Genomic DNA, 12,714 nt, shown 5'->3' with positions numbered 1-12,714 from the left:
CAAGCCAGATTTACAATGCATGAGAAGTGTCAGGCTAGCAAGTTGTGTGTGTGTGTGTGTGTGTGTGTGTGTGTGTGTGTGTGTGTGTGTGTGTGTGTGTGTGTGTGTGTGTGTGTGTGTGTGTGTGTGTGTGTGTGTGTGTGTGTGTGTGTGTGTGTGTGTGTGTGTGTGTGTGTGTGTGTGTGTGTGTGTGTGTGTGTGTGTGTGTGTGTGTGTGTGTGTGTGTGTGTGTGTGTGTGTGTGTGTGTGTGTGTGTGTGTGTGTGTGTGTGAATAGTGTTCAGTTTCAGTCACGACCTTTACAGTTATCATTGCAGCAGAGATGTATGGTTAAATCACAGTAGCCTATTATTTCACTGGATTTGAGGATGGGCAGTGTATAAAATAGAGTTTCCTCCACCCCAATTAAATCTATATACATATAATACTGTCTCTTATATTTGAGTGAAGTAACTGAACAGAGGCTTCAATGCATCTCTTCGAGTGTTCAGTATCGACCAGCCGGTTGGTTTGGCATCAGGAAGGAGGGAGACTTACATAGTGTTTACGAAAAAAACAGCATGTTATTGAAAGTGGTTCTCGGTCAATAGCAGTCATGTCAGTATCTCAGTATAACCACTGTGGTTCGGTGGTCAAAAGACAGGACAGGACACATGTACAGATCTGTGATCAGTCAACAGAATATTAGCAGTAAATACTTGCAGTGTCACTACATTGATATGAATAGCCATAACGATGAGTGTGTTCCCTGGGATTAAAAAGGGAACACTTACACAGTCCTGTACACAATGAAGACTTAAGCAAGCGTTTTACAAACTGTGGCAATGTGTGGTAACTGTAAATGTTTTCATATTCAGTTGCCAGTTATAAGTCATGCTCATGCCATTCATAACATAATGCAATACAACCGACTACGTGAAGACTATATTATACACATTTCAGTTGAAGCTGTTGGAGAGAAGTGTTGATTCAACTATGTCCATTTCATTGAAAGGTGTTTTTAAGGTTTAGTCTACACTCTTAACAAAAGTCATACTTCAGTTAACAGCTTTAGCTTGGTGTATAACAAACTAACAGACTGGGGTTTTTGTGTATGTATATGTGTTGATTCCAACATTAAACCCATTTTGTGTGTGTTTGTGGGCCATTTTCCAGGTGTCAGCCTCCATGCCAGGCTTCATATGTACATTATCCTGAATGCTGGTCCAGGAGGTGAACAATAAATCATGTTCTTGTGAGGAGAGAACATAAAAGGTAAGTTACCCACATAAATGTTATCAATTTGTACGTCTTTCATTTCATAGAGCAGAATGTGCAACAAGGGCAAACAGAGCAAAGCAACTCATGTTGAATTTCATGTCTGTTTATCTCTTATGCAAAAGCTGGAAGGGTGGCTTTCCTTATTTTGGCTTACTACTGGTGAGTAGTAGACAATGACTGAACTGTAGGTACCAGGGTGCATTCACTTGATAAGTAATTTGCCACCTGGCTTGTTTCATTCTTCCTTTAGCTTTTCTTTGTCACTGTTTTCAGTAGAATTGACAGTAGTTTGGCCATAAAGCTGTTCTGCAATTTCGAAATGCGACGGTGATACATAAACTCACTTAGCAAATCAAATTCTCTTTCTTTCAGGAATATTTTGGGCTGCTGTTTCATCCCATTGTCATTTACACTAGAGCCAGCCCTTGAAAAGACTTGTGAGTGTGTGATGACTCTGCAACAGGGTGACACTGAGGCTACTGCTGATTGTGTTTGTCAGATAGAGGAGGAAAGAGAGATAATGAGAGGGGCGAGACAGACCAGGGGCTCTTCTGTGGTTTCCTCTGGCTGGGAGGGGCAGGCAGCTGCTGTGGCTTTAATGGACCTCTCTTCCATTGATTCACCACAGGAAGTCAATACGCCTTAAATTAGCCAATAGCGTTTTCTGCTCTGTTAAAAATGATATGATGCTGTTTTTTCCCGAAATGTAAAACAGCACGCTGCTGCTGATGATTAATGGTAAACAACGCTTTTAGTTATTAAATAGACTTGTCAAAGCAATGAAAGAGGCATTCTTTGGCAGGCACTTTTACAAGTACATTGAATTCTGACCAGTAATATTTCTTGCCATTTTACAGTTGTTATAGTTAGGTTTCACAGACTGTGGGTAAGGGTTTTGTGTTGTATCTGCTGGTATTGCTAGATGTGGAGCATTTTTCCCCAGCCTATATTATGGTTCCTTTATTTGTTTTAATGTAAGCTAGTTCAGCCCCTTGTTTCCAATATTTCCCAACCTACAAAAACGTTTTTTGTTTCATATCCTGTCATTTTGACACACTGCTCTGATGAAATCCAGCCAGATGAATCAGTCACTACCATTTTCGTAGATCCTGATACATGTCATTTTTGTGATGTCAATGTATTCACTTGGTGATGCTCTTAACAGAAGCCTCAATCATTTTAATTAGTGCTATATTGATTTCCTAAAGCCTGGTTGCCTGCCTTCATGTCTTTGATGCAGGAACGTCTCTTTTTCTGTAAGGCAGTTCTGCTGTGGTGGCATCGTTTAGTGCTGCAAACATTCACTTATTCAAACTGTGACGGCTGTTTGTCCACTCTCATTCTCAAGGCTACTTGCTGACAAAATTATGTGTTTAAACTTTACAGTGAATACATGGGGATTGCTCTGGTATTTTCAACTGCAAGCACAGCCAAAGTAAGCAAATAAACAAAGAATAGAAAAATGTCAGGCTTTGAAAAGCAAACACCAAGGTATTAAACCTGCTGGGATCAGCCTGAGACCTCTCTTGTCTTTCATTGTGCACAAAGAGAACACATCTGCTTCTGTTATTTACTAAGGAGATTTTCACACATACTGTATATATTTCACAATCATTAAAAAAAAGTCTTATGCTGAGGCTCACACATATAGTCTAATGCCATTGATGCATTCTTTTCATTCTTTCATAACAGCTATGATTAAAGGCCACTGCAGTGCACACACCCACACTGGTGTTTTAAATTACTCTGACTAATAACACCTGTAGTCAGCTGGGAGTTGGATGAAATGATGTTGAGGTATAACTCTATTTTTGTACTAATAAGGAAGATCAAAATATGTGGGTGGGAGAACGATGTATGTTGCCCCATAATAACAAGTGGCATACATGTGGATGGACTGTGGGGGTCCAGAAGAAAAAACAATTATCATGAGTTAAAGTCGCATCAAAGATAATCCTCTTCCAGTTTTTTTTATATGGTACACACAAAAGCTTATTGTGTATTTCATTGTACTAACCTCAATCCCCACTGACATTTTTGTGAGTTTTTTAAAAGCAGCATATTGAGCAGTCAATCTCTAAAAGGGTATTATTTTTGCTAGAAAGGCAACTTCTCTGCTATCCTTTCCAAATGAAATTGTCTACTGAAGCACAAAAAGCCAATAACACAACACTTTAAATCATATTTTTTCGCAATATTAGTTCAATCAGGAGAGACGGTTTTGATGTAAGAAATGAATACATATTTATTGCCAGGAATACACAAATGAATGTAATGGAGTTTTGGCGATTAGGCCCCGTTGTGCAGGAAGTATCATTCGGGAGGAGAGAACCGATCCGATGAAACCCCCCGGGGTCGACACTGGTGGTGGGAATGGATAGTTGGGTTCGGTCTGAAGGGGAGGGGCTTAGCTTGACCCTGGATTCAGAGGGACAGGAGGTGGAAAGGGGTGGAGGAGGGTTGTGTCGAGTCACCTGAAATGATAGCTGTCAGAGGGGAGAGCACATTTAAAAGTTTTAGCGGAGCGCTATGATAGGCTTGTGAGAATAGAGCGAAGTGATTGGTTAAGCTGGGGAGTGACGCCCCCGATCACTTATTGAGAGGAGAGAGAGAGAGTAGTAACATGGAAATAGTAAATGATTGAGTAAAAGAAGGTCTTCCTGGTTGAACCTTCGCTGAGCTTCATATGTCAACCTTTTCAAGTGATGTCTCTGTCATGTTGGAATTAAATAATAAAACATGTCAGTCCTTATTCTCCGCTCACTAGATGCTCATCAGCCACAGAGGACATGTTTCTGTTCTGTAAAATGCGACCTGACATTGTGCCATTTGGATGTAAGTTGACCCCTCCAAGACCCCTAGATAACTTGTTAGGCTAAGTCCTGTGTTACATCTGTAATACACAGACACATTCACACAATAGTATAAACTCAGAAGCTGATAGGAAGTGTGTCTATGTCAGATATTGACATTTAAAGTATACGCCACATAGCGTTAGAGCAGCATAGCCTCGGGTAAACCATTTTAAAGTCACTTACTATTCCACTTTCTGGGAGAACACTATTGGCCTGACACCAGACAAGTCTATAACCGACCACACCAGCTTAACCAGCCTCTTACTATCTTTCCGGTCTTAGTGCATAACAAGTGATTGAATAGCCTCTAGCAGGAGACACACACATTGTACTTCCTCTCAATCAATGTCCATGAACTGGACTCCTTGCTGGATCTCTGTTGTTCTGGCTGCATCTTTGTTGGGGTTTGATTTCTGCTTTTTTAAACCATAATGTCCCTCACGTTCATTTCCATTTTGCAAGCAATTTGGATGACACCCACTGACATGGAAAGTTTAAGAAGCAAGCAGAAACGCACAGCAGTGTGGTGTTTCAATGCTTCCTGTTGGCTGGTCAGCTGAACTGAAAGCTTAGCGCTGCACCACCCATATCACTGGAAACGTCTAATTTGATTAAACTGTTTAAGAGAAGGATGCAGTTAGTTGCTTCAAAGCATTACTCACAGTCAGCTAGAGTAACAGATAATTCAATAAACACTTCTACCTACCAACTGGAGTCCATAGTGTGGCTAAATAATGACCGATTCATGAGGTAATGTTTCTGTTAAAACATAACTCAGTGTAAGCTTGTTATTTTGTGTCTCCGACTTGTATTTCAGGAATGAAGAGGTTGTATAGAAATGTCTGGATTTGTGTCAAAGACAGTGTCATAAAAGCACAACACGTGCATAGTGAGTTTATATTACACACAGTTTATCATTTTTAATTACAGACAGTCTATTACAATTTTCAAAGGAATCTCACTGCCATGTCAACATATTATGTATAACACCCTTTTTCCCAATGATTATGCAGCACATGTTATGCACTTACACTCTTTTACTGCACTTGTGTTATCAGTAGCCTCTCACATGTTATTGTGTTGAAGAAAAAGCTTTGAAAACTTGGATTTCAACACTAAACTCTGTCCTAAATTCTGAAAACAAGAGTTAATAAAATACTTTGATTACGTAGTATCTACACTCTGATTATTTGTGCAAGGACAGGTAGACATTTGTAATCTAAGTTCAAGTGAATCTAACTGTAGCTTAACTTGAAATGTCTTTAACACCAAAGAAACCTAACATTACAGAATATGGAGTATGCTATTGTGCTGCTTTGGATTCTTTGTTTTGTTTGTCTCAGTGAGTCACAGTGAAGCATGCCAGCAGGGGGTCATTTAGTCTACGGATTATTATTAGCTTGTATTCCTCACATGTTCCTCAGCTGCAGGATCAGTTTCCAGAAGGGATCAGGTCGGCTATTGATTTATCTTAAAGCTGCGGACATAGTCTCTCAGGCAGATACCAGCACTCTCTTGTGACCTTGACATTAAAACAGAAGAGAAACTCTTCTTCAACAATGACTCATGCGACCCTGAGCATGAAGAGTTAAGACCTTTGCCCTGCAATCTGAACTGTTCAATGATAGTGAAAGTGTTTGTCTGTCTTTGGTTTACACAAGCTGTCAGGTCCTGGTCAGACTGCCATACATCAGGGTTCTAATGTGATGTTTTCAGATGATATTGAAAACGCTGTGACCTTTGCTCAAGTGATAACCTTAAGGAGAAAATATACACTTGATAACATTTTATTTACTTTAAGGCTTGTTTACAATTATTTTTACGGTTTTTAATGGCCTCTTTAATGAAGCGCCCATCCTTGTATCTTTTATTTAAGTGGACCTTTATGTATTCATATCAGTCTTTTTCAGTCCCCATCTTTTGGTCATGCTTCATAGCTTCAATAGCTTTCTATACAAAAAGCTGCTTGCCATTTGCGTATTTTATGCCAATAGTTGTGAAGAACAGTGTGTAGGCCTATTATGGAAATAGCTGCTGTTTATGTGCTGTCTTTTTTATTTTCTTATTGTGGGAAGACAGTAGCATATATTTCCCCTCCCCTCCAGATGCAGTCTTCAAACCACCGGCTGAGGGACCTGGAGCAGCACCACCCGCTGCTGTCGGCAGGAGCAGATGTGGAGGCAGGGAGCCTGGCAGCGGGGGTGATAGTCGGGGGTCCCAACGCTGGCCACGCCGGGGGGGCCCGCACACTGTGGTTCATCCAGGACAGCTGTGGGATGGTGTGTGCTGGCATCACCTGGTTCCTGGTGCTGTACGCTGAGTTTGTGGTGAACTTTGTCATGTTGCTGCCCAGCAAGAACTTCTGGTACTCGCTGCTGAACGGGGCCACCTTCAACTCCCTGGCTGTGCTCGCTTTGGCCTCACATCTGCGCACCATGTTGTCCGACCCGGTAAGGAAGTGAAGGGAATCAAGAGTGGGTACGGTTGAAGATGTAGATGGAAGAAAGTGGGGGGGGGAGAGAGGAGGAAGACAGGGTTTGAAAAGAATCCAAAAGGGGTAGAAACATAGTCAACATTTTCAGCTTAAGATAAAAAAGAAGACAATAAATACATTTGGAGCTCCTCAAGACTTTCCAATCAAATACATTAATTTAAGAACAGTATTAAAGGATTTTAACCACATGTTCCCAGAAAGTAAAAGGCCCAGAAACGTAATGTTTGCATTTCTATCACTTCTGCAAATGCTTTTCTTGTTTTATTATTTAAGGGTCATAACAATGAGAACTTTGGCAGATAAATGTTCCTCGTAAAAATGTACTGATTTAGTTAGTTCCGTGGACAGCTGCTTTAAAATCTTGTTGTTATATTGAGCCTATGATATTTTTGTTTACCCTTCTGTAATGATGCCGTTAGTCCAGATAACAGGTTCTTTAAATGCTATATTAATGTTCTGAATGCAGTCTATATACAGTATATATATATATATATATATATACGCTAAACCTTTTTCAACATCCTAAAAACAATTGTTAAATTGCTTCAAGCACAAAGACACAGCTTGACTTCTCTGAGACATAATGGAACAATTCATTTATTTGGACATTTGTAACTGAGAGCATTTGTCTTTGTCTGTCTTCCCCCACCTTAGGGCGCGGTTCCTAAGGGCAACGCGACCAAAGAGTACATGGAGAGCTTACAGCTGAAGCCTGGAGAGGTCATCTACAAGTGCCCAAAGTGTTGCAGCATCAAGCCTGAGAGGGCACACCACTGCAGGTCAGTCTAATGGATACACAGAAACCAGTTGGGTCATTTACACCAGCTGTTAGCATCCAAATTATTCTTTTGAAAACATCTGGCACACACGCATCCACCCTCAAATAAGAAAATACATGCAAATTCATGGCTACTGGAGCAGACAACGTTCTTGTTGCTCTATGTTGCGTTGTTAATGAGTGAGACACACCGGCGTTGAGGATCTGTGGGGTTTATTCTCCCAACAATATCATTTACAATTTAGGCATTTAGCAGACGCCTTATTCCAAAGTGACTTCCAACCAACTACAGGGACATTCTCCCTGGAGTAACTGAGGGCTAAGTGCCTTACTCAAGGGCACACTAGTGGTGGTGTTCCAGACGGGATTTGAACTCGCAACCTTCCGATCATCAGCCGACCTCACTATCCAAAAAATAAATAAGAATTTAAAGACTTTTTATGTATGGGAAACACTGACTATAGTTGAGTACTTTTGCAGAATCAATGTTTCAGCCATTAACATCTTCTCTCTCCTGCCGGCAGTATTTGTAAAAGATGTATCCGGAAGATGGATCACCACTGTCCCTGGGTCAATAACTGCGTGGGAGAAAAGAATCAGAGATTCTTCGTGCTTTTCACTGTAAGTACACAGAGAAAACTAAGGATAACAGTTCTAGAGTTTATGGATATGTTGATTCCTTTTGTTCACTTATAATAACTGAATACACAAGTCATCAGCCGCCTTGACACCAAGTGTAATTACCTGTCTTTTAACCAGACTAGAGGGGGAATTGTTCATTAGTCCCATCCTGTGAAGGTTCACAGTAATGTAGAGCACAGCAGGCCGACATGAAACGCACACTGATAGCCATTCATGACTCAACATCAGCACTTTTTACATGGCTTTATATGCTGACTGGATTCTTTTAATGAAAGGAATATAAAGCTGTCATGTATGGTTTAGCAGTACGGGTCAAGTGTGAGATGAAATGTTTAGTTTGCGCTCCTTACAGATGAAAAACTCAAGAAACTCAGCACAACACGTTTTAACTGCATGTCAATATATGTTATTAAATGTGAATATAGCTAACTAACATTAACACGGCATCTCTAAACCCAGATTGAGAGTAGATTCTCTCTTTCTCTTCTCTCGGTCACTTGTTCATTATTTCCCTGCCTCTCTTCTGACTCCTGCAGATGTACATATCATTGATTTCTGCCCATGCCCTGGGGCTCAGTGGTATGCACTTCTTCACCTGTATTAAAGTCCAGTGGAACGGTAAGCTGCCTCTTTGTGTCGACGTTGACATGTGTTTTAGTCAGAATGACAAACACAGGATGTCACAGAGATGAGTCGGATGAGTCATACAAGAGACTGGGGTACTTTAGAGATGAAAAGAGACGGAGCCCAGTGGAGGAAAGCTGCTCTGCTGCATTGATCTTTTCCTGCTCCCTTGTGGGTCTCTGTAGGAATGAACCTGAAAATGAAGACCGTATGTCTTTCCTTATACTCCAACCTCTGCTGCCCTGTACAAGATGTGACTGACTAAGCAAGAACATACTTTCAACTGATTTGAAACAGGGTGTCCGCGGGGTCTTAAAAAGTATTACAAGTTGATCAATCAATTTAGCGGAAATTAAGGCTATTAAAAATGTTGTAGCTTGTATCAATAAGTATATAAATTGTCCAAAGAGGTATTCTACAGTCTGCCTGAATGTAATCATGGCGTAGGTGTGTAGTGTGATTCTGTGTAGTTTTCTGATGGCATCCCGTTGGGTTTGACGTCATCTGAACAGGACATCGCACGCTCACTGCTTGATAGTGAGCGAAGGTCCATTTACACCGGTTGTTAAACAACATCGTTATGGGGAAATACAAGTTTGCGTCTAAATGGTTAGAAGATAAGGAGGAAGAACAATCAATACTGTATATAGTCAATGTGAGGTAAAGTGTGTCGCCAAGGTAACCGGTTAGAACTCAAAGTGGCGATGAGGTCTTAAAATGTACGGAAAGGGTCTTAAAAAAGCTCTTAAAAGGTTTTACATCTGACTTCAGGATTCCTGATATACCCCGATAGATTCAGTTCAGTTTTTTTGTATGGATTCACTTTTCCATCTTGTTAGTCCAGTAGCAATTTTGTTAGGAGGATACATTGGCGATACTGTATGCACATCCAGTCCTATATTCATATTTGCATTTTTATTTAGTCAGATTTTCACTTGACATTTCCGATTTTCAATAACAAATCCCCTTATCTCCCTCCTCTTCTCCTGTGACCAGAGTGCAGTGCCTTCTCACCAGGGGCGTCTGTGCTCCTGCTGATCTTCCTCTGCCTCGAAGCAATCCTCTTCCTCACTTTTACAGCTGTGATGTTTGGAACGCAGCTCCACTCCATCTGCAACGACGAGACGGTCAGTTTCAACAGCTCTCATGGGCTTTTCCCCTTTTGGGTATCTGTCAAATGAAGTTGTTTTAGAAATAGATTAAAAGAGAGCTCTGGATAAATACCTTTAGTCTCATCAACTATGTTACCAGTTTTATTGAATAAGCATGTATACCAGGGGTGTCCAAACTACGGCCCGGGTGCCAAATGCGGCCCGCGGATCATTTTGTATCGGCCCTCAGCAAAAGTACAATGACTTAAGTATAATACGTTTCTGCTTGTCTTATGTTGTACTTCTTAAATATATATGTTCAAATATATTACACAGTAGTATTCATGTATTATTAAGCCCAATTTTCAAATAAATTCAGTCAATTAAAGTTGGAAACATTTTCTAACAAATCTAAGATAAGTTGATAAGAAAAAAGCCCAATGACTTATTTATATAACAAGCTTGAAATATACTCTTCATATGTCCTCTTATGATAAGCAATCTGAAGCTTCTGTTTTAAGAAATGAGCTGCTAACAAAATAAAGTAAACCCTCTGGAGAGCTGTGAGCTGGTTTTTTCTTACAGCATTTTCAAGTATCAAGAATAATTGACCTACATTGGATAGATTTGTCCAACTTATAACTGAACTTAAGGGGCAATATACCTCACTTCTGGAGAGTGGCCTTCATATATGTTTCTGTATGTGGCCCTCGGTAAAAAAAAGTTTGGACACTCCTGGTGTATACCCTACGGTTTTCTTTCGGTTTTCTCCCAATGCTAATACGGTTGTGTATGTTAGAATTCTAACATAAAACTTAATGAGGAATCTTTTATTCACAGAGGCGTTTGCATGTCTTGCAGGAGATTGAACGTCTTAAAAATGAGAAGCCCACGTGGGAGCGCCGCATGAGATGGGACGGGATGCGAGCCGTGTTCGGGGGGTCGCCCTCCCTGCTGTGGTGCAACCCTTTCACAGGCCTGCGTCTGAGGCGCCTCTTGCTGCTGACCTACGGCCGCCGCGGGGGGGCTGAGTTCTCCGTCTGAGAGCAGACTGATGCAGCTCACTAACACCAAGACCCTCTCTAAAGCAAGATTTCTTGATTGCCTTCCTTAGCCATGGACAGGATGGACCTCTGCTCCCGGAGGCTGTGTTTTGTGGGTGACTGGGAGACACGCTGCTCCTCCAGTGGGACCACAGTCAATCACTAACCTTGACTGAAAGTGTGTATTATCACTCTAATGCTGATGTGTACCCAACTCCTTGGGTATGCACGAGTATTCTGAACGACTGGAATATTGTTTCTTTTTTCGTTTCTCTTTTTAGGTAAAGCATGCAGTATGTCCCTCAAGTGAGTCTTTTATTCCTTGTGAGATATCCAAGGTGAACTCAACTCATGCATCCTCAGTACACAACTTCAGCAGCTTTTTTTCTTTGCAGCGCACATACTGTAAGATTCAAGATAAGTGTTTGAATCAGTAACATATCTTTCATCATCACTGGATGCAGACAAGTGGATATCAATGGGGAAATGCTTGAAACCCTTCTATTGGACCCAGACAAGGAAATCACTCTCAAGGACATGCACAGACATGAGAGAAACTCGATGTGGAGCACAGTGGACATCAGAAATTGAACTGTGCTGCCTTGATTTGCTTGTAAAACAGCTCAATCAGTCAGCATCTCAGCCAGGAAATGAGACTTTCACTCTCTTCAACTGAATGAACAGGCTACCCTAAACACAAGCCTCATTCTTATTCAAGACTGAATGGCCTTTCCTGTCCGTTCATCCTCTGTCTTGTTTTTTATTCATTGGACAGGGATTGTTGTTTCTTTAGGTTACTCATGCCAGTAGACAAAAATAATTGTCCATTTCATTTTTACATTTCAGTACATTGAACCCCTCATGTGTTGATTATAATGACAATCTGAATCTTCTTTCGGACAAAAATCCAAGTTTCCTTAACTGCCAGTGAACACCCCCCCCCCCCCCCCAGACCACTGCAATGCCCGTCTGTGTTTTTATAAAGACGTGATTCAGTTTGAACCACGTTGGCTGCTGAAAAGACTGACAGTCATGACGTTTTAATTGTTTTGCTAATACATAGTTGTCTCTGAACTCTGAAAGCTACTTCTTTGTAAAGTAGAAATACTTCATAGCATTAAAACTCTGAAATCTACATGACACACCATCGAGCCGGATGCAAGTTACAGAAAACGTGGCGTTGCATGCTGCTTTGCCACTGAGTGTTCCGACATTTAGAGAAGGAGAACCTAAATCACTAGCACAACCTCCTCTGGCCCTTTGTGAGTTCACTCCGATCTGCAGAGCCAAGCTCCTTTGTTCAGTCAGCCGTGTTAGAAAGGAGCTGCTTTGCTGAACGAGTCTGAGGCACCAGGCTCATTATACGAGCTTTAACACTGAACAAAGTCTGGCCGAGCTCAGCAGATGCTTGCAAGGCCTTTCCTACTACACTCCAGAAATATCCGGCCTGTACATCGAGTAGCAGATATTTCCCCAGTCGTATTAGAACCCTTATCCATGGCTTTAAAACCATACAGTAATGTGAGTTTGTCTTTGAAAGCTTTCATCAGTATTGCCATAGTCATGAAAATGTTTTCATTTTGTGACAACTTGTCTCCTATTTGTATTCTGCATTACCAATGGGTCTGTTTGCACTGGATGAATGTGTCTTTTTGTTTTCTCGACTTCAGGCTCCCGTTTGATTGGCTGGTGTTGAGTTGTCACATATAGATTCTCAAAGTCTCGTTTTTTGATGGCGTGTTGGACAAAACCCTGCTGTTTGTTCTGATCTGTGATTGGCAGGAGAAGGAACTCAACTGTTTACACTAAATGATGATATCTGTGGTGAATGATGTGCTATGGGACACAGCACTGAAGCTAAATGATATCGGGGGATGTTATTAACGCTGGCTTCTCATTCTCATTCAATGTTGGGGTAATATCACTAT

At 41.1% G+C, this 12,714-nt stretch overlaps 1 protein-coding gene across 2 annotated transcripts; it reads left to right on the top strand.

Moving 5' to 3' along the window:
- The first annotated feature begins 1,161 nt into the window (after positions 1-1,161).
- zdhhc7 (zinc finger DHHC-type palmitoyltransferase 7) lies at positions 1,162-11,730 on the top strand. Of its 2 annotated transcripts, none has more exons than XM_034075910.2 (7): positions 1,162-1,253; positions 6,220-6,564; positions 7,263-7,387; positions 7,911-8,007; positions 8,565-8,646; positions 9,649-9,779; positions 10,605-11,730. In XM_034075910.2, exons 2-7 carry the CDS (start codon positions 6,220-6,222, stop codon positions 10,785-10,787), a joined length of 963 nt encoding a protein of 320 aa, XP_033931801.1. In that variant the 5' UTR covers positions 1,162-1,253; the 3' UTR covers positions 10,788-11,730. The 2 variants fall into 2 exon arrangements, with proteins under 2 accessions (XP_033931801.1, XP_033931792.1); XM_034075901.2 differs by having other exon boundaries at positions 10,584-11,730.
- Positions 11,731-12,714: the final 984 nt, after the last annotated feature.

Source organism: Pseudochaenichthys georgianus, chromosome 3 (assembly GCF_902827115.2).
Source record: "Pseudochaenichthys georgianus chromosome 3, fPseGeo1.2, whole genome shotgun sequence".
Taxonomy (NCBI): Eukaryota; Metazoa; Chordata; class Actinopteri; order Perciformes; family Channichthyidae; genus Pseudochaenichthys; species Pseudochaenichthys georgianus.
This window is presented reverse-complemented; position numbering and strand designations above follow the sequence as displayed.